The following is a 23,211-nucleotide window of genomic DNA, read 5'->3' on the forward strand; positions in this document are numbered from 1 at the left end:
CCACTCCATCCATATCCACTCTCAAGTAAAGTACAGTACCTGTACTGTACAGTAATACACACTAAGACTTGTAAATTGTACTACAGGTACATATTGTACTGTATTCCGTAATTGATAAGTTTTAAATTGTTCCTGTTTTCTTGTGTGACAAACAATTTCTTCAGTAAAATTGTCCATAGAAGGAAAAGAGGGATATAGATATGAAATGTATGGTTTATTTGATAGGGTAAAGCAAGTGAGAAGGAGCTGTGTCGAAGCAAATGTGAAACTGGGTTAATATTACAATAATGTAGCCACCCCTGACAGGCCAGTAGCTTCATTACTGCTTTTGCTGTCTGGTCTCTTGCATACTGCTTACTTTAGTTGCTCCACCAACAGTGGCTATGCTGTCAGCTACTAAGGCCATAACTGCCTTCTTAAACACCTTGACCTCTCCACATCTCTTTCCTCCTTTTAGATGCTCCTTAAAACCTACTTCTTTGATCAAGGTTTTGGTCAGCTGTGGTTATGTGACCCAATGTCAAACTTTCTTGGATAATGCTCCTGTGAAGCGCCTTGGAAAGTGTCACTACGTTAAAGGCACTTTTGAAATATTCGTTGTCACTGCATTGTCTTAATGCAAGGTGTAAAAACCTCTCAGAAATTGATGAACCAGGGAGATCTCTGGATTTACCAGTGATTAAACGGTTAAATGCCTGAGCTATCTTCATGGGCAGGCTCAAAAAGAAAGAGAAAAACAGGCTTGCATTTCAATAGCACCTTTTGTGACCCCAGGATATCCCAAAAAGGTTTACAGCCAATAAAGTACTTTAGAAGTCCAGTTAATATTGTAATGTAGGAAAAGTATTATACTTCCTGTTTGACTTCTTTATGGTTTACTTACATTAATTAATTAAATATAAACATGTCCTTCCAATTCACCCTCCTTTGATAATCTGTAGCTGTCGAAACTGACTGTTTTGTAGGTAGAATTATGCTGTTCAGGCAGACTTTAAAACGCTAGTTAGGCCACAGCTGGAGTACTGTGTGCAGTTCTGGTCGCCACACCATAGGAAGGATGTGATTGCACTGGAGGGGGTGCAGAGGAGATTCACCATGATGTTGCCTGGGCTGGAGTGTTTCAGCTATGAAGAGAGACTGGATAGACTAGGGACTAAAAACTGTGGCATCAGTTGTCTCAATTCCTCTGCTCCTCTCACCCACCCTAACCTGTCTCTCTCTGAACTTGCTGCACTCCGTTCTCTCAGGTCCAACCCTGACTTTGTCATCAAACCTGCTGACAAGGGTGGTGCTATTGGTTTCTGGCGCACTGACCTCTACCTCGTGGAGGCTGAGCGTCAACTCGCAGACACTTCCTCCAACCTCCCCCTTCACCATGACCCCATCACTGAACATCAAGTCATTGTGTCCAGGACAGTCACTGACCTCATCTCCTCTGGATCTTACTCCCACAGCTTCCAACCTCATAGTCTCCCAACCTCAGGCCCGCTTCTACCTCCTACCCAAAATCCACAAACAGGACTATCCCGGCAGACCGATCGTGTCAGCCTGTTCCTGCCCAACAGAACTCATTTCTTGATACTTGACTCCGTTCTCTTTCCCCTTGTCCAGTCTCTTCCCACCTCCATCCGCGATTCCTCTCACACTCTACATCTTATCAACAATTTCCAGTTCCCTGGCCCCAACCGCCTCCTCTTCACCATGGACGTCCAATCCCTCTACGCCTCCATCCCCCACCAGGATGGTCTGAGGGCCCTTAGCTTCTTCCTTGAACAGAGGCCCGAACAATCCCCATCCACCACAACTCTCCTCCGTCTGGCTGAACTTGTTCTCGCACTGAACAATTTCTCCTTAAACTTGTCTCACTCCTACAAATAAAAGGTGTGGCAATGGGTACCTGCATGGGCCCCAGTTATGCCTATCTCTTTATGGGGTATGTTGAACATTCCTTGTTCCAGTCCTACTCAGGTCCCCGCCCACAACTCTTTCTCCGGTACATGATGACTGCTTCAGTGCTGCTTCATGCTCTCGTCTGGATCTGGAAAAATTTATTTTGCTTCCAATTTCCACCCCTCCATCATTTTCATGTGATCCATCATTGACCTGTCCCTTCCTTGACCTCTCTGTCTCAATTTCTGGTGATAGACTGTCCACTAATATCCATTACAAGCCTACCGACTCCCACAGCTACCTTGACTACAGCTCCTCACACCCCGCTTCCTTTAAGGACTCCATCCCATTCTCTCAGTTCCTTCGCCTCCGTCGCATCTGTTCTGATGATGCCACTTTCCAAAATAGTTCCTCTGACATGTCTTCCTTAACCGAAGTTTTCCACCCACGGGGGTTGACAGGGCCCTCAACCGTGTCCAGTCCAGCTCCTGCGCATCTGCCCTCACACCTTCCTCTCCCTCCCAGAACCATGATAGGGTCCCTCTTGTCCTCACTTATCACCCCACCATACTTCGCGTTCAAAGGATCATCCTCCACCATTTCCGCCAACTCCAGCATGATGCCTCCACCAAACACATCTTCCCTTCACCACCAGCACCCCCCCCCCGCCCCCGGCGGCTTTCTGCAGGGATCGTTCCCTCCGGGACACCCTGGTCCACTCCTCCATCATCCCTTACACCTCAACCCCCTCCCACGGCATCTTCCCATGCAACCGCAGAAGGTGCAACACCTGACCCATTACTTCCCCACCCTCCTCACCGTCCAAGGGCCCAAACACACCTTTCAAGTGAAGTAGCACTTCGGTCTGTCCGCAAGCATGACCCAGACCTCCCTGTCACTTGCCATTTCAACAAACCACCCTGCTGTCATGCCCACGTCAGTCCTTGGCCTGCTGCAATGTTCCAAGCGAAGCTCAATGCAAACTGGAAGAACAGCACCTCATCTTCTGACTAGGCACTTTACAGTCTTCTGGACTTAATATTGAGTTCAACAATTTCAGATCATGAATTCTCTCCTCCATCCCCACCCCCTTTCTGATCCCCTTTTTTCCAATAATTTATAATTTTTTTACAACTATATTTTTTCTTTTCCCTCCTATTTTTAAATTTATTTTGATCTATTGTTTCATCTCCACCTTTTAGCCCATTTCAATCCCTTCCCCCCACCCCACCCGTACTAGGGCCATCTGCCATTAGCTTGCTTCCCTTAATGTCCCCATTAGCACATCCTTTAGATAATATCACCACCGTCAACACCCCTTTGTCCTTTTGTCTATGACATCTTTGGCAGTCTCTTCTTGGCCTCCACCTATCACTGGCCCCTTATCGAGCTCTCCTGTCCTACCCCCTTCTACCAGCTTATATTTCATCTCATTTCTATATGTCTTAGTTCTGATGAAGAGTCATATGGACTCGAAACGTTAACTGTATCCCTCTCCGCAGATGATGTCAGACCTGCTGACCTTTTCCAGGCATTTTTGTTTTTGTTCTTAATAGACTAGGGTTGTTTTCCTTAGAGGTATCCAAATTATGAGGGGCATAGATAGGGTAGATAGGAAGAAACTTCCTATGATGTCCAATGTTATGATGCCCACTCTGTTAAAAAGATTCCCCCCTACTTCCCCCTGGGCCTGTCCTTTTTCTAGGTTATTTCCTCTTTTCTTTCATCCTTTTTCTCTCTTTCTCCCTCTTCTCTGTTTCTCCCCCTCTTTCATTCTCCCTCCCTTGCTCTCTTTCTCTCCTCCTCTCCATACCCATCTCTCCCATAAATAAAGAAAATTCTCAGTGCCTCTGAGTGCTCAATTAAAGGAATGATAGTTTAAGATTTGGGTGGAATCTTTAATTAAGACCCACTAATAAACTCATTTTCATTTTCCTCATGTTATTAGGCATTTGCACCTAGCCAACTTTTACTTAGCTTTATTTCAGTCCTTGATTTTTTGTTCCTTCTTGGATCTGTTCTTTCTCTGCTACTCTACTTTCTGACTCAGCTGTCTCCTCTCTAATAGTGTCTTTTTCGCTCTTATTTTTTTTGCCCTTTCCTGTACCTTGCTCCCTCTTCTAGCCTACAATAAAACACTAATTTGTGAAGAGACTTTGACTATGTAACATGCCGTGATACAAAATTCTTATTTGATGAATTTTATTTGCTTTGGCATACCAGTGCCAGTCCTTAGACCATAAGATCATAACATGTAGGAGCAGAAGTAGGCCATTCAGCCCCTCGAGTCTACTCCGCCATTCAATGAGATCATGGCTGATCTGATAATCCTCAACTCCTCTTTCCTGCCTTTTCCCATAAACCTTGATTCTCTTACTGATTAAAAATCTGTCTATCTCTGCCTTGAATATATTTAACGACCCAACCTTTACAGCCCTCTATGGTAAAGAATTCCAAAGGTTAACTACATCCTGATAGAAGAAATTCCTCCTCATTTCTGTTTTAACTGGGCAACCCCTTACTCTGAGATTATGCCCTCTGGTCCTAGACTCTCCCACAAGGGAAACAACCTCTCAGCATCTATCTTGTCAAGCCCCCTAAGAATCTTATGTTTGAATAAGGTCACCTCTCATTCTTCTAAACTCCAAGAGTATAGGCCCAACCTCTCCTCATAAGAAAATCCCTCCTTCCCCGGAATCAACCTAGTGAACCTTCTCTGGACTGCCTCCAATGCCAGTATATCTTTCCTTAGATACGGGGACCAAAATTGTTCTCAATATTCTAGGTGTGGTATAACTAGCACCTTGTATAGTTTTAGCAAGACTTCCCTACTTTTTTACTCCATTCCCTTTGAAAGAAAGACCAACATTTCCATTCTTAATTAGCACATTCGTTTAGATAATATCACTACCTTCAACACCTCTGTGTTCTTTTGTCTGTGACAACTTTTGATTATCTGCTCCTATCACGCCTTGCTTGTCCCTACAACTGCACCATCCCCCTCACTTCTCTCACCCCACCCCCCCCAACACACACACACACACACACACACACACACAACCTTGAACCAGCTTATATTTCACCCCTCCTTATTCGCTCAGTGGAAGGGTCATGAGGACCCGAAACGTCAAGGCTTCTTCTCCGCCAATGCTGCCAGACCTGCTGAGTTTTTCCAGGTAATTCTGTTTTTGTTTTCCATTTGCCTTCCCTATTACCTGCTGCTAGTGCCACTCCTTTTCTATCATTAATGTCCCTCCTTCCCAACATTGATATTCTGATGTCAGGGCGGTGGGGGGGTGCCGGAGGAAGCAGGCTGTGGAACTGCCCGTTTACATATGCAGAAGGCATTGAAAGTGGCAGGATAGATTGAGAGCACGGTTAATAAAGCACACAGTATCCTAGGCTTTATAAATAGGGGCATTGAGTACAAGAGCAAGGAGGTTATGTTGAACTTGTATAGGCGGGTTGGCCTCAGCTGGAGTATTGCGTCCACTTCTGAGCACTGCACTTTAGGAAGGATGTGAAGGAGAGAGTGCAAAAAAAATTCACAGAAATGCCTCCAGAGGTAAGGAACTTCAGGCATGAAGACGGATTTGAGATGTTGGGTCTTTTTCCATGGGGAAGAGAAAGCTGAGAGGAGATTTGATAAACGTATTCAAACTCATGAGGGGTCTGGACAGAGTAGATAGGGAGAAACTGTTCCCACTTGTGCAAGGATCGAGAATGAGAGGGTACAGATTTAAAGTAATTTGCAATAGAAGCAAAAGCGATGAGAAAAACTTTTTCATGCAGCGAGTAGCTAATGTCTGGAATGCGCTGCCTGAGAGTGCAGCGAAGGCAGGTTCAAGCGAGGCATTCAGTAGAGGATTAGACTGTTATCTGAAATGGAAAGAATATGCAGGGTTACAGGGAGTTGGCAGGGGAGTGGCACTAAGTGAATTGCTCATTCGGAGAGCCAGTGCAGACACGATGGGCTGAATGACCTCCTTCTATGCTGTAAAAATTCTGTGATTCTGCGATTGCCTGTTTTCTCTTGAAAAGGGAATGCTGAGGTGTCCCTCAATCAACATCTTCAAAATTATGAAAATAGAACAGAAAATGTCAGAGTGCCTCCATTTGGGGAAAAGAGCAAACGTTGAGGCCAGAAAATCAAAGAAGAAATTCTGAACAAAATTGTTTAGCCCACAGAATGGTGAGAATGTGGAACTCGCTAACCACAGAGTGTGATGAGATGAATAGAATAGATATTTTTAAGAGCGGGCTTAGAACAATGAAGGGAAGAGAGGGTTATACTGATGGGGTGAGGTGAAGGAGGATGGGAAGGGATGCGGGTGGAGCATACACGCTGAAATGGACTTGTTGGGCCAAATGGCCTGTTTCAGTGCTGTGTATTTTTCATAAAGAAACTGAGCACCATCCAGGACAAAGCAGCCTGCTTAACTGGCATCCCATTTACCACTTAAAACATTCACCCCCTCTACCACTGGCGCACAGTGGCAGCAGTGTGTACCATGTACAAGATGCACGCAGCAACTTACCTTCCAAACCTGTGACCTCCAGCACCTAAAGTGAATAGGGCAGGAACATTTTCACTTAGCTGTGCACAATGAAGGGGCTTTAGAATGCTGAAGGACAGCACAGACATAGGATCACTACTAACTTCAAGTTCTCCAAGGGTTATACCATTCTGATGTGAAAATATATCCCTGTGTCTTCACAGTTGCTGGCTCAAAATCCTGGAACTCCCTCCCTAACAGCGCGGTGGGTGTATCTACACCATATGGACTGCAGCGGTTCAGGAAGGCAGCTCACCACCACCACAAGGGCAATTAGGGATGGGCAATAAATGCTGGCCTAGCCAGCAACGCTCACATCATATGAATGAATAAAAAAAATGCAAGTTGTTGTTATCCATTAATACAACACCTCTGAATGCAGATTCTATCTACACTCGGGGAACTGAATCTGGAGCCTCATCCTTACAGAGCAAAGCTTCAAAGTGCTAGCAAACATCCATACTGCAATGCAACACTATGGTTTCCTAATTGGTGAAGAAAGACAGGCAAAATCCTGTCGCCTGACATTTTAATTCTCCACTTGTTCTGACGCTGACCTCCCTGTTCTCGGCCTCCTGCAGTGTTCCAATGAAGCTCAATGTAAACTCAAGGATCAGCATCTCATCTTTCTATTAGGCACTTTACAGCCTTCCAGGCTCAATACTGAGTTCAATAACTTCAGACTGTAATCTGTGCCCCCATTTTGTTCTCTTTTTCTTCACAGGTTAGGTTCTCTCCTGCGCGCTCTTGGACAGCAGCTATCATCATCTACCATTCACACCTCCTCTCCATCTTTTGTTTCTTTACTTGTCCCATTCTCACTCTTACGCCCTGCACCACCAACTCTTTCACCACTTATTCTCTCCTGTCTGCCAACCAATCACAGACCTTTCCTTTTGTTCTTTTCTCAACCTCCCCCCGCCCCTTCCCTGCTTCCATTTGTTGAACATCTATTACATTTCCCAGTCCTGATGAAAGGTCATTGACCTGAAACCTGAACTCTGGTTCTATCTGCACAGATGCTGCCGAACCAGCAGATTATTACCAGAATTGTCTGTTCTTATTGCAGATTTCCAGTATCTCCAGTATTTAGCTTTAGTAACAATGTGAGCTTGGAGCTAGTCTGCATGTGCTCCATTGCTCTGGCCAATCTGATATTACCATCTGACATGGGGGTGATAAAAGCAAAATACTGTGAATACTGGAAATCTGAAACATAAACAGAAAATGCTGGAAAAACTCAGCACGTCTAAGCATCTGTGGAGAGAAAAAAAAACACAGTTAACGTTTCGAGTCCATATGATTCCTTCAGAGCTAAAGAGAAAGTGTGGGATGATGCCGTGCCTCTGCTTATTCCTATTTTCACACAGTCCTGACTAATCTTCAATATTAGCCCCTCCAAATTGGCAGTAGACTGTGATTAACTCCTGACTTGCGTCAGCAGTCTGAGGCTATCACTTTGAATGATTCGCAATGCATGTGGATGAATACGGCCAAGAAAAAGATGTTCATTTACCCCTTCATTCCCAATATTCCTCAAACAGCATAACATGTGTCCTGGAAAAACTCAGCAGGTCTGGCAGCATCGGCGGAGAAGAAAAGAGTTGACGTTTCGAGTCCTCATGACCCTTCGACAGAACTTGAGTTCGAGTCCAGGAAAGAGCTGAAATATAAGCTGGTTTAAGGTGTGTGTGTGGGGGGCGGAGAGATAGAGAGACAGAGAGGTGGAGGGGGTTGGTGTGGTTGTAGCGACAAACAAGCAGTGATAGAAGCAGATCATCAAAAGATGTCAACAACAATAGTACAATAGAACACATAGGTGTTAAAGTTAAAGTTGGTGATATCTAAACGAATGTGCTAATTAAGAATGGATGGTAGGGCACTCAAGGTATAGCTCTAGTGGGTTTTTTTTTTTCTCTGCTCCTCTCACCCATTCTAACCTGTCTCTCTCTGAACTTACTGCACTCCATTCTCTCAGGTCCAACCCTGACATTGTCATCAAACCCGCTGACAAGGGTGGTGCTGTTGTTGTCTGGCGCACTGATCTCTACCACGCGGAGGCTGAGCGTCAACTCGCAGACACTTCCTCCTACCTCTCCCTGGACCATGACCCCACCACTGAACATCAAGCCATTGTTTCCAGGACTGTCACTGACCTCATCTCCTCTGGGGATCTCCCTCCCACAGCTTCCAACCTGATAGTTGCCCAACCTCGGACGGCCCGCTTCTATCTCCTACCCAAAATCCACAAACAGAACTGCCCCGGTAGACCGATCGTCTCAGCTTGCTCCTGCCCCACAGAACTCATTTCTCGTTATCTTGACTCCCTTCTCTCTCCCCTTGTCCAGTCCCTTCCCACCTACATCCGTGATTCCTCTGACACCTTACGTCACATCAACAATTTCCAGTTCCCTGGCCCCTACCGCTTCCTCTTCACCATGGACGTCCAATCCCTCTACACCTCCATCCCCCACCAGGATGGTCTGAGGGCCCTTAGCTTCTTCCTCGAACAGAGGCCCGAACAATCCCCATCCACCACTACTCTCCTCCGTCTGGCTGAACTTGTTCTCACGCTGAACAATTTCTCCTTCAACTCCTCTCACTTCCTCCAAATAAAAGGTGTGGCTATGGGTACCCGCATGGGCCCCAGCTATGCCTGTCTCTTTATGGGGTATGTGGAACATTCCTTGTTGCAGTCCTACTCCGGCCCCCTTCCACAACTCTTTCTCCGGTACATCGATGATTATTTCGGTGCTGCTTCATGCTCTCGTCAGGACTTGGAAAAATTTATTAATTTTGCTTCCAATCTCCACCCCTCCATCATTTTCACGTGGTCCATCTCTGACACTTCCCTTCCCTTCCTTGACCTCTCTGTCTCAATCTCTGGTGATAGACTGTCCACCAATATCCATTACAAACCCACCGACACCCACAGCTATCTCGACTACAGCTCCTCACACCCCACTTCCTGTAAGGACTCCATCCCATTCTCTCAGTTCCTTCGCCTCCGTCGCATCTGTTCCGATGATGCTACATTCAAAAACAGTTCCTCTGACATGTCCTCCTTCTTCCTTAACCGAGGTTTTCCACCCACGGTCGTTGACAGGGCCCTCAACCGTGTCCGGCCCATCTCCCGCGCATCCGCACTCACTCCTTCTCCTCCCTCCCAGAAACATGATAGGGTCCCCCTTGTCCTCACTTATCACCCCACCAGCCTCCGCATTCAAAGGATCATCCTCCGCCATTTCCGCCAACTCCAGCATGATGCCACTACCAAACACATCTTCCCTTCACCCCCCTTATCGGCATTCCGTAGGGATCGCTCCCTCCGGGACACCCTGGTCCACTCCTCCATCACCCCCTACTCCTCAACCCCCTCCTATGGCACAACCCCTTGCCCACGCAAAAGATGCAACACCTGCCCCTTCACTTCCTCTCTCCTCACCGTCCAAGGACCCAAACACTCCTTTCAAGTGAAGCAGCATTTCACTTGCATTTCCCCCAACTTAGTCTACTGCATTCGTTGCTCCCAATGTGGTCTCCTCTACATTGGAGAGACCAAACGTAAACTGGGCGACCGCTTTGCAGAACACCTGCGGTCTGTCCGCAAGAATGACCCAAACCTCCCTGTCGCTTGCCATTTTAACACTCCACCCTTCTCTCTTGCCCACATGTCTGTCCTTGGCTTGCTGCATTGTTCCAGTGAAGCCCAACGCAAACTGGAGGAACAACACCTCATCTTCCGACTAGGGACTTTACAGCCTTCCGGACTGAATATTGAATTCAACAACTTTAGGTCGTGAGTCCCCTCCCCCATCCCCACCCCCTTTCTGTTTCCCCCTTCTTTTTTTTTTCCCAATAAATTATAAAGATTTTCCTTTTCCCACCTATTTCCATTATATAAAATAAAAAAAAACCCACTAGAGCTATACCTTGAGTGCCCTACCATCCATTCTTAATTAGCACATTCGTTTAGATAATATCACCAACTTTAACTTTAACACCTATGTGTTCTATTGTACTATTGTTGTTGACATCTTTTGATGATCTGCTTCTATCACTGCTTGTTTGTCGCTACAACCACACCAACCCCCTCCACCTCTCTGTCTCTCTATCTCTCCGCCCCCCACACACACACCTTAAACCAGCTTATATTTCAGCTCTTTCCTGGACTCGAACTCAAGTTCTGTCGAAGGGTCATGAGGACTCGAAACGTCAACTCTTTTCTTCTCCGCCGATGCTGCCAGACCTGCTGAGTTTTTCCAGGTAATTCTGTTTTTGTTTTGGATTTCCAGCATCCGCAGTTTTTTTGTTTTTAACATGTGTCCTGCCTGATGCTTCCTGTTCTATTGATAAAACTTCCATTAAAAAAAAATCCAATTAAATGCCATTCTGAGTTCAGCCAATGGTACTGATCCTCTTCATCAACAATTCCAGTATTCCTGTTATCATGGGTCTAGCAATTCCTATGTTCCTCTTTGTGCGCTTTGCACTTAGGCTATTTCCACAGTTATTTTCCTTGCTTTGTGTGGTTGTCTTGGTTACAGCCTGTTTCTCTGCCTGATTCACCGGTAGGAGGAAGTAGAAAGCTCTTGATAACTCTGTGTATGAGGGATGGATAACACACGCAGATCTGTGGGGTTGGCTGGAGAAATCTATTTGCACATTCCAGCTTCATTGTTCAGGAAGAAATGCAAAGCCTCTGTAAATCATTCTGCTCATTGTTTCATTGCCTGGTACATTCAGAGATTCCAGATAAACACCGCTCAATTTAGGTGGAGCTTTCCAACGTAACAAATCCCTTCACACTTGCCTACGTTAATTTTGTTAAATCTAAGGTTTTATTTTTAAAGCGCAACACTGCGGATGCTGGAAATCTGAAATAAAAACAAAATGCTGGAAAAAAACTCAGCAGGTCTGACAATCTGTGGAGAGAGAAACAGAGTTAACGTTTCGAGTCTGTATAACCCTTCTTCAGAGCTCTTCTGCTCTGAAGAAGGGTCATACAAACTCAAAACCCTAACTCTGTTTCTCTCTCCACAGACACTGTCAGACCTGCTGAGCTTTTGCAGCACTTTCTGTTTTTATTTGAGATTTTATTTTGTTTGACACAGTAAATGCAGTCATTTTGTGATTTTGTTATTCAAATCTCAACAAATTTTTTTCAGAGGTAGAAACACTGTTCACTTGTGAGATTCATAGGATTTTTATGGGCAGAATTTTTTTTACTTTCCCTTGCCGGCAGGTTTGTAGGTGGGGCGACCAGTAAAATTCCTCAGATGGCCTTAATTCCCAGCAGCCTCTTACTCACCCTGACCTCTGCAATTTTACGTTGGGAAGGTTGAGGCCTAGTCCCAATTGAGGCCCTTAATTGGCCAATTAATTACGGTTTAAGTATTATTTCAAGTCTCAGACTTTAGTGGCCAATTAATGACCACTTAAGGACTGTTTCTCACCCAGCTTCAACTTTCAGGCTAATGAGAGGAGTTCAGCAGCAGGGGTGCAGTTGGAAAGTGACCCTGCTCATGCAGCCCTTAGGTGGGAAGTTGGGAGGGGAAGTGGGGTGTCTCCATTAATGGCCTCATTTCAACGTCGTCCCTTTTCATGAACTCCACAATGTATGCTGCTGGTTATTTTTAAGGCTTTAACTGCAGTCAAACTTTGGACCCTCTAGGTCCCTCTTGTTCATCCCTACCATTCATTGTCTTCTCATTAAGTGAATTCTCACACTCCTAGCTCACCCTATAATCACCTTGTCCTTCTCCATATTAAACTGCATCTTCTACCTATCTGTTCAATGTCTCAACCATCTTCCTGAATTCTTTAATTGTCTGTGTTCGCCAAGCCTCCTACTTTTATTGGCAAATTTTGAGATTGTGTTCCCTATGCCCAAGTCCAAATCATTGAAATATACAGAATGCAAAAGTAGCTCCATCCTAACTTGTTGTTTGTACCCTGTCCAACTCTTCCCCGATTGGAGCAACATCCAACCTAACTCGGGTGGTCTTTCCAGCCTGCCTTCTATCCTGACTGCTGCAATTCTTTTTATCACAAATCTTTTGAGACATTTTACTGAACGACTTATTGAAAGCCATATACCAAATGTCCAAATTATCCATCCAATCAGCTGCCAATTCAAAAAACAATTTATTTTGCTATTTGTTTTGATTCTCATATGCAATTCACATAGAATCCATAATTTGAGAGGTCATTGGTAATCAAAGATTTCTGCCCAGAACTAATGTTAGACTAACCGGTCTATAATTATTCGGCATATCCTTCTGTCCCGTCTTGAGATGAAGACGTTGTGTTGCTTCTCAATTGTTATGTTGCATAGGTACTACATTCAAAAGGATTGACAGGTTGAACCCTGAGCTTCTGCTGTCTCCCCTCTACCTGCTTCCAACAAGGGAGGTGATGGCGTAGTGGCATTGTCGCTGGACTAGTAATCCAGAAACCCAGGGTAATGCCTGGGGACCTGGGTTCGAATCCTGCCACAGAGTCTGGAACTCAAAGTCTGATGATGTTGTAAAAACTCATCTGGTTCCCTAATGCCCTTTACCTGGTCTGGCCTACATGTGACTCTTAAATGCCCTCTGAAATTGCATAGCAAGTCAGTTGTAACAAAACCATGGCAACAGCACTCGCAGCCCTATCGACCCTGCAAAGTCCTCCTTACTAACATCTGGGGGGCTTGTGCCAAAATTGAGAGAGCTGACATAGCCATCCTCCGGGAATCAAACCTTACAGATAATGTCCTAGACACCACCATCACCATCCCTGGGTACGTCCTGTCCCATCGGCAAAGGTGGTAGCACACTGGTCGGGAGAGAGTTGCCCTGGGATGTCCTCAACATCGACTCCAGACCCCATGACGTCTCATGGCATTGGGTCAAACATGGGCTAGGAAACCTCCTGCTGATGTACCACCCTCCCTCAGCTGATGAATCAGTGCTCCTCCATGTTGAACACCACTTGGACGAAGCACTGAGAATGGCAAGGGCGCAGAATGTACTCTGGGTGGGAGATGTCAATGTCCATCACCAAGAGTGGCTCGGTAGCACCACTACTGACCGAGCTGGCAAGTCCTAAATGACGTAGCTGCTAGGTAGTGATGGAACCAACAAGAGGGAAAAACATACTTGACCTCATCCACACCTGCCTGCTACAGACCATGAAAGTATCGGTAGGAGTGACCACTGCATAATCATTGTGGAGATTCACATTGAGGAATATCCTCCATCGTGTTGTGTGGCACGACCACCGTGCTAAATGGGACAGATTTTAAACAAATCCAGCAAGACTGGGTATCCATGATGTGCTGTGGACCATCAGCAGCAGCAGGATTGTACTCAAATACAATCTGTAATCTAAGATAAAAGCAAAATACTGCGGATGCTGGATATCTGGAACAAAAACATTAATACCTGGAAAAACTCAGCAGGTCTGACAGCTCGAAACGTTAACTGTGTTCCTCTCGGCAGATGCTGTCAGACCTGCTGAGTTTTTCTAGGTTTTGTTCTAGATTTCTAGCATCCGCAGTATTTTGCTTTTATCTTAGTGTTTAATTTGACTGCCAGCTCCCTTCAAGGAATGTCTACCTTGAAGAAATATTGCTCTTCTCTCTGACAGGATTTCAGCCTATCTCTTTTGCCCTGTTCTATGACCTCTTTTGGCAATCTCCACCTATCACTGGCCCTCTATCCAGCTCTACCTGTCCCATCCCCCCTTAAACCAGCTTATATTTCACCTCTTTTCTATTTTTCCTTAGTTCTAATGAAGAGTCATTCAGACTCGAAACGTTAACTGTATTCCTCTCCGCAGATGCTGTCAATCTGTAACCTCATGGTTACAGTGCATCTTGTACATATCCCCCACTCTACCATTACCATCAAGCCAGGGGATCAAACCTGGTTCAATGAAGAGTGCAGGAGGGCATGCCAGGAGCAGCACCAGGCACACCTAAAAATGAGCTGCCAATCTGGTGAAGGTATAGCACAGGACTACTTGCATGCCAAACAACATAAGCAACAAGTGATAGACAGAGCTAAGCGATCCCACAATCAACGGATCAGATCTAACCTCTGCAGTCCTGCAACATCCAGTCGTGAATGGTGGTGGACAATTAAATAACTCATTGGAGGAAAAGGCTCCAAAAGTATCCCGATCCTCAATGATGGAGGAGCTCAGCACAGCAGTGCAAAAGATAAGGCTGACGCAGTTGCAACAATCTCCAGCCAGAAATGCCGAGTGGATGATCTATCTCAGTCTCCCCAGGAGTTCCCCAGCATCACTGGTGCCTGTCTTCAGCCAATTCGATTCACTCCACGTGATATCAAGAAATGGCTGAAGGCACTGGATACTGCAAAGGCTATGGGCCCTGACAATATTCCGCCAATAGTACTGAAGACTTGTGCTCCAGAACTTGCTGTGCCCTTAGGCAGGCTGTTCCAGTACAGCTACAATACTGGCATCTACCTGGCTGTGTGGAAAATTGCCCAGGGGTTTGTCCCGTACACTCAAAAAGCAGGACAAATCCAACCGGCTAATTACCACCCCATCAATCTACACTCCATTATCAGTAAAGTGGTGGAAGGGGTCATCGACAGTGCTATCAAGTGGCACTGGCTTAGCAATAACCTGCTCACTGATGGCCAGTTTGGGTTCCGCCAGGGCCACTCAGCTCCTGATCTCATTATAGCCTTGGTTCAAACATGGACAAAAGAGCTGAACTCCTGAGGTGAGGTGAGAGTGACTGCCCTTGACATCACAGCAGCATCTCTGACCGAGTGTGGCATCCAGGAGCCCTAACAAAACTAGAGTCACACAAGTGTCAGGCAATGACCATTTCCAACAAGAGAGAATTCAATCATCACCCCTTGATGTTCAATGGCCTTACCATCACTGAAACCCCCACTATCAACATCCAGAGGGTTACCATTGACCAGAAACTGAACTGCACTAGCCATATAAATACTGTGGCTACAACAGCAGGTCAGAGGCTAGGAATCCTGTGACAAGTAACTCACTTCCTGACTCCCCAAAGCCTGTCCACCATCTACAAGGCACAAGTCAGGAGTGTGATGGAATACTTTCCACTTTCCTGGATGAGTGCAGCTCCTACAACACTGAAGAAGCTTAACACCATCCAGGACAAAGCAGTCCAATTATTTGGCACCACATCCACAACATTCACTCCGTTCACCACCAACACACAGTGGCAGCAGTGTGTACCATCTACAAGATGCACTAAAGGAATTCACCAAGGCTCCTTAGACAGCAACTTCCAAACCCACAACCACTATCACCTAGAAGGACAAGGGCAGCAGATGCATGGGAACACCATCACCTGCAGGTTCCCCTCCAAGCCACTCATCATCCTGACTTGGAAATATATCACCGTTCCTTCACTGTCACTGGGTCAAAATCCTGGAACTCCCTCCCTAACAGCACTGTGGGTGTACCTACATCACATGGACTTCAGTGGTTCAAGAAGACAGCTCACCACCACCTTCTCAAGGGCAATTAGCGATGGGCAATAAATGCTGGCCCAGCCAGTGAAACCCACATCCCATGAATGAATATTTTTAAAAAAGTCAACAATGTTCCATCAGTCTCCAGTGACTGATCCTTGCTGAGTTCTGTTATTCTTTTTAAGAATCAATTCCTTTGCTAGTTATCTCTGGCAATTGTTCCAATCCTCCCACTTGCATCCTTATTTCCGCCTTCATTTGCAGAAAAAAGATCCAGTTTCAAGTCATATCATATCTTTACCATAAACTCACCCACCACAAAGATTCCCTACTAATCTCCAGTCACTTCTACTTCCTCTTGAAATACCCTGAGCTTTGTAAATATCTTTTATGTGATTTTCCAGCTTTTTGCCATCTCCCTGCTACACTTTCTATATTCCCCATGATTTCCCTCTATACTTGGAGGGCCTCACTGACATTTGAGCAAGAAAATCAATGAATTGCTTCTTGTCTTGTGTTCTCATGAATTCCAACAAAAAAAAATAATAATCACAAGACCTCAAGAGCGTCAGCTTTTCCGAATGTTGTTGACTTCAGGCTTCTCTGCTGACTTTGTTCAAACCTCCTTGTGCTGATCTTGATATCCTGGAGGGCAAATGACTAAGCCAAATCTGGTCCTGCACTCCGAACAGCCCTGAGGAGTGGATATTGCCATGACACAAGCTTATAGTTTCTTGCTTGGTTGTGTTGAGGCTGAGGGAGGTGTGTGGGGCAGGGGTGTCACAGATGGTTGAACGTGAGCAGAGTGAGTGCTGCTTCATAGTGTTTGGTCACCAGATGTTGTAGTGGGCGCTGCTTTCTGAAGTTCCCAATGTGTGGGAGAAACTCATTTCTATTTCAACAGAATCCAGAACAGACACTAAGACAGAAAAGTCCTTCATTAAAAACCTTGGAGAATGGGGGAAAAAAAACTGCGCTGATGACATCTTCCAATCACAGCAGTCCCTTGTTGATGTTGCCAACTCCTCCACCAATCCTGGGCAGCAGTATGACATCACCAACTGGTAACAATCCCATATCAATCAGCAACGTTTGGTGTGTTGGAGCGATGGGGGTTTTCTTTTGAAGTTCGTTTTTAATAAGCTAGACATTTTTATTTAGCTGGTTTCAGGAAACTGATATTAATGTTTGAGAACTGGTGTGACCTGTGGAGTTATCTGTGCGCATAACAGAACCTGGCATTGTGAGAGAGAGCAGGTTTGTGTATTAGACCAGAATTATTTGGTTACCAGACTTTTTCAAATGTTTGCGATGTGTTGACATTGGGGATCTGGAATTCCAAATGTTTGTTGGGGCTGGGGGTGGGGTGGTGGGCAGAGGAGACGGGGAGTGGGCTAGGAGGTGTGGTAAGGTGTTTGTGCAGGGTTGAAGAGATTTGCAGCTACAAGACTGCTCACTGAACGTCACCCAGTCACAGTACTAGTCAAAAATGTCAGAAAAGTTAATGATAATTTGCAAAGAGAGACTGAGTAAATGTGATGACGAGACAAGATGCCTCGTTAGATTTAGGATTAAAGAACATTAAGTCCATCCAATCTCCTTGGTTGGAAATTAATGCCCTTCTCCATGGTGGGAGCATTTAATTAGGTGGGAGGGTGGCAGGTGTGGAAAGGCCTTCCTGTCCCGCTGCTGACTGAGGCCCTTAAATGGGCAATTAATACCCAATTAGGGGCCTCATCCTGCTGCCACTGGAGGCGGGCAGGGGGCTTGCTATCCAGGGAGCATGACCAGCAAACCTGTCTGGGGCTGCTTGTAGGCTTCTGGGAGGGTCCCTTGTTCAAAGGCACTCAGTGCCTGATTGAGAGATCTGGTATTGGGAAAGGGGTGTCCTGCTGAGACCCACTCCCGTCCTGCATCACTTCCAACATCCCTACCCCTCATTCCCCTACCCCATCCCGCCTCACCTGTGGTCTGGGTCCGTCAATGAACCTAGGCCTTGGGTGTTGAATTAGGCAGCAGACACCACCTCCCTTGTGGAACTGCCATCCAATAGAGCTGCCAGCCTCTGATCAGCCCCCAGGGCCTATGATCCTAGGGTGGCCCACTGCTGTCCTGAGTGGTATTTAACGTGGCAGACCTTCCCAAAAAGTGGCGACCTGGGGCTCTTGCTGGCTCTCCAGGAGGTAGCAAAGATCCCCATTGTCTCCATTAAATCCAACCCCTTATGAGCAATTTCAGTTTTGAGGGGTCAAAGCAGAGAAGCTTTGAACAAGCTGTTGGATATTGGGCAGAAAGAACATGTCTGACATTTGCTGGAAGTGTTGATGTCTGGTGACAGTAGCTGCATGTTACCGCAGTCCAGTGGCTGTGGTTTAGAATTCAGTTTCATTTTATAATGGATTCGGTTCTTGAATGGACAGTTTGGTCACTGAGTTGGTGACAAGCCTCTGCCGCGCACCAGCCTTTTCACTTTGTCTAACTTCTTCAACCATGAATTGAACATGATAGTTTGCTTGGACTTAATCAAGACTCTTAATTGCAATGGCCCATCTCTGTCACCTCCTCCAGCCCCGTAACTCTCCGAAATAGTTGCGTTCCACCAATGCTGCCCTCTTGAGCGTTTCCAATTTTTACCGCTCCACCAATGGCAGCCAGGCCTTCAGTCCTAGGCCCTGGAATTACCCTCTGCTTCTCCACCGTACTCTCTCTTCCTTTAAGATGCTCCTTTCACTAAGCTTTTTGACCCCGTCCTCATATCTTTTTGTGTGTCTTGGTGTCAAATTCTCTCTGATTATGCTTCTGTGAAGCATCTTGAGATGTTGTAACTGCATTAATGTTGCTATATTAATACAAACTGCTGTTGTTAACTGATGTACCTAGGGGGGAAGATTCTCAGAAAGAAATCCATACACTACAGGCTAGTGAAATATAAGGTTGTGACTGTTCTCCCAGGTGGCTGAAATTAAAGTTAGTCTATAATACACCACAGTATTGGTTTGCTCCTTTCTGTTACAGTATGAGTTAAGGTTAAAGGTCAGGTTTAGCAAGAAATTTGTCCATTATATAATTGCTAAAGAGTACAAACAAATCCAGAATACAAACCTGGGCCTCAATAGTAACTCCCAACACCCCACAAAGGAACAGGAGAAGATTATGAAATGCGACAGTGAGAGGAGCTGAGTGTGAGGACCTTTTATAGCATGCTGCCTCTCTCCTCCAGCTTCCACAAACACTTATCTTTGTCCCCTCCTTCACCCCCACCTCCAGCTGATGACCACCCTCTCCATGCTGCAATTGCAGCCAACCCTCCTCTCCTCTCCCCCTGCTGTTGCCAGGCCCTGGGTGGCAATTGGAAGTTGATCTACCTTTGCTCCATATCCCAAACCTGCAAAAATCTATTGATTTTTAGCCTTGCAAGCTTTGGTTGTCTGAAATTCTAATTCTGCAATGTGCCATTGCGTCTGTTCACTTATTCATTTACTGGTTAATAAGTGTATCTGGTGGTTATTAGTCTAGGTCAGGGTCTAGTGAAATAGTTATCCCATCACTGAATAAGTCAAGGTGGACTCATGATGTATATAAAAATACAAAGAGGACCCTCTCTCCTACCCCTGGGCTCACTGTGAATTGGCTGTTGGCGTTGAACAGGCAGAGAAATATCTTCTGTGAGAGGGTTTCACCATACGTTGCGAATAAGATGGGGCCATTTAAGTCTCATCACTCACACTTGTAGTCCTTCTCAGCTGCCTCTCCTGATACCTCTCCCGAGGCCTGACTCCAGCTACCCTGTTTAAAGCTCATTTACTGGGCTAACTAGGTGCGTAATTGGTTTGCTCAGTGTTGCAATGATGATTTTCCTGGCGTTTTGTGGCACTTTTTTTTGAAGGGAAATGCGTAGTGTTCTGCAGTGTCCTGCTGAGTCATTGGGCTGAATAAAACACTGCCACAGTCACATCACTCTGTGACATGTCCACAGGAGAGATCTCCTCCCACTGCGTAGGGGGTACCTGATGCCTGTGGCTTTGAAGGTGACTGTTAAGCTCAACTTCTTTGTGACAGGCTCCTTCCAGCCAGCCTGTGGAGACCTCAGTGTCATCACACAACCTGCTGCACACCACTGTATGCAATGTTCCAAAGGGCAGGGAATTACATCTCCTTCACACAAAATGTCTAGAGTCCACTGGCTAGAGCCCGAGGATTCCTGGTGATTGCAAGATTCCCCAGGACGCAGGGAGCCATTGATTGTTTCCACATCGCCATAAAGGCTCCTGATGGACAGCCCTTCACCTTCATCAACAGGAAAGGCTTCCACTCGCTGAACGTCCATCTGGTCTGTGATCATCATCGGCAAATTATGCATGTGTGTGCCGGGTACCCAGGCAGCAGCACAACTCCTACATCCTTCGCAACTTCCAGGTGCCAGACCTGTTCAGCGGCCCTGATTCTCCGGATGGATGGCTCATAGGTGACAAGGGGCATCCAATGAAGACATGACTAATGGCACCTGTGAGGGTGCCCAGAATGGAGGAGGAAAGGAGGTACAATGAGAGTCACAGAAGCACCAGTGCCATAGAGGAGCAGACCATTGGTCTCCTGAAGATCAGATTCAGACCCCTGGACAGATTTGGAGGGTCATTGCAGTGAGCCCCTGATGGATATGGTGGTTTGCAGCGCCCTCCATAACCTCACTATCCAAAGTGGAAATGCTTTGGAGGATGAGGAAATTCCAGATAGGGGCCAGTCCTTGAAGAAGGAGTACGTGGATGAGGTGAGGGAACACGGTGACATTCAGGCAGAAGGTTCTGGCTGTGATCGTATTGATGGACATGACACCTGGGATGTCTTGATACGCCAGAGGTTTTGATAGTCTCTAATGCTGCTGCATCAGAGATGCTAGGGGGCCATCTGTACGATCCTTTCCCATGTGTCATGCGAGTATCCTGTCACCGTCATCTCCACATAACATCCATTTCCCAACATGAACACACAAGTTGTTCTTCCCTCCTTCAACATTCCCAAGCTTTCGACAACCTCCAGATCCAGAGTGGCCCCAGCCCCAGCCCTAGCTCCATTCACAGCCCCAGTCACGGACACGGACACGGCTCCAGCCACAGACACAGACAGACACAGCTCCAGCTCCAGCCCCATCCACAGCCCCAGCTCCAGTCACAGCCCCAGACACGGACACGGACACGGACACGGCTCCAGCCCCAGCCCCAGCCCCAGCCCCAGCCCCAGCTCCAGCCACAGACACAGCCACAGACACAGATACAAACACAAACAGCCACAGCCACAGCTCCAGCCACAGACACAGATACAAACACAAACAGCCACAGCCACAGCTCCAGCCACAGCCACAGATACAAACAGCCACAGCCACAGCTCCAGCCACAGACACAGATACAAACACAGACAGACACAGCTCCAGCCACAGCCACAGTTCCAGCCACAACCACATGGACACGGAGACACGGACACGGGGACCCGGGGACACGGAGACCCGGACACAGATACAAACACAAACAGCCACAGCCACAGCTCCAGCCACAGACAGACACAGCTCCAGCCACAGCTTCAGCCCCAGCCACAACCACAGCTCCAGCCACAGCCACAGCTCCAGCCACAGACAGACACAGCTCCAGCCACAGCTTCAGCCCCAGCCACAACCACAGCTCCAGCCACAGCCACAGCTCCAGCCCCATCCACAGCCACAGACACACACAGCCCCAGCCACAGCTCCAGCCACAGCCACAGCTCCAGCCCCATCCACAGCCACAGACACACACAGCCACAGCCACAGCTCCAGCCACAGCCAGAGCCACATTCACAGCCACGGCCACAGCCACAGCTCCAGTCACAGCCACGGCCACGGCCACGGCCACAGCCACAGCTCCAGTCACAGCCACAGCCACGGCCACGGCCACAGCCACAGCTCCAGTCACAGACACAGACACAGCCACAGCCCCAGGCACAGACACAGACACAGCCACAGCCCCAGGCACAGACACAGCCCCAGGCACAGACCCAGACACAGCCACAGCCCCAGGCACAGCCACAGCCCCAGGCACAGACACAGCCCCAGGCACAGACACAGCCACAGCCCCAGGCACAGACACAGACACAGACACAGACACAGCCCCAGGCACAGACACAGTCAGACACAGCCACAACCACAGCCACGGTCACAGCCACAGCTACGGTCGCAGCCACGGAAACAGCCACGGAAACAGCCACAGCCAGAGCTCCAGTCGCAGTCACAGACACAGACACAGCCACAGCCCCAGGCACAGACACAGCCACGGAAACAGCCACAGACACAGACACAGTCAGACACAGCCACAACCACAGCTTCAGTCGCAGCCACAGCCACGGTCGCAGCCATAGCCACGGTCGCAGCCACGGTTGCAGCCACAGCCACGGTTGCAGCCACAGCCATGGTCGCAGCCACGGTCGCAGACACAGCCACGGTCGCAGACACAGCCACGGTCGCAGACACAGCCACGGTCGCAGCCACAGCCACGGTCGCAGCCACGGTCGCAGCCACGGAAACAGCCACAGCCAGAGCTCCAGTCGCAGTCACAGACACAGTCACAGACACAGTCATAGACACAGTCATAGTCAGCCACAGCCACAGCCATAGCTCCAGACACAGACACAGACACAGACACAGCTCCAGCTACGGAAACAGCCACAGCCAGAGCTCCAGTCGCAATCGCAGTCGCAGACACAGACAGTCATAGTCAAATTCATAGTCATAGTCAGACACAGCCACAGCTCCAGCCACAGACACAGACACAGACACAGACACAGCCCCAGCCCCAGCCACAGCCCCAGCCCCAGCCACAGCCACAGACACACACAGACAGCCACAGCTCCAGTTTCACCCACAGCCACAACCACAGCTCCAGCCAGAGCGACAGCCACAGCTCCAGCCACAGCCAGAGCTCCAGCCTCAGCTCCAGTCACAGCTCGAACCACAGTCACAGTTACAGACACAGACACAGCCACAGCTACAGCGACAGCCACTGCTGTAGCCACAGCCACAGTCGCAGTCACAGTCACAGCCATAGCTCCGGCCATAGCCCCAGTCACAGACACAGACACAGCCACAGCCACAGTCACAGCTCCAGCCCCAGCCCTAGCCACAGACACAGCTACAGCCACCATTCCAGCCACAGCCACAGACACAGCTTCAATCACAGACACAGTTCCAGCTGTAGCTACAGACACAGCTCCAGCCACAGCTCCAGCTCCAGCCACAGCTCCAACCACAGACACAGCTACAATCGCAG

At 47.5% G+C, this 23,211-nt stretch overlaps 2 protein-coding genes across 6 annotated transcripts in view; one reads left to right on the forward strand and one right to left on the reverse strand.

Moving 5' to 3' along the window:
* Positions 1 to 23,211, forward strand: part of st3gal4 (ST3 beta-galactoside alpha-2,3-sialyltransferase 4) — a 189,949-nt gene that overhangs the window by 50,401 nt on the left and 116,337 nt on the right. The gene's annotated exons all lie outside the window — the stretch shown is intronic.
* On the reverse strand, positions 22,270 to 22,557 carry LOC121269591 (small cysteine and glycine repeat-containing protein 6-like). Its single transcript, XM_041174293.1, has one exon. It carries the CDS (start codon positions 22,555 to 22,557, stop codon positions 22,270 to 22,272), a length of 288 nt encoding a protein of 95 aa, XP_041030227.1.

Source organism: Carcharodon carcharias, chromosome 25 (genome assembly GCF_017639515.1).
Source record: "Carcharodon carcharias isolate sCarCar2 chromosome 25, sCarCar2.pri, whole genome shotgun sequence".
In the NCBI taxonomy this organism is placed as follows: Eukaryota; Metazoa; Chordata; class Chondrichthyes; order Lamniformes; family Lamnidae; genus Carcharodon; species Carcharodon carcharias.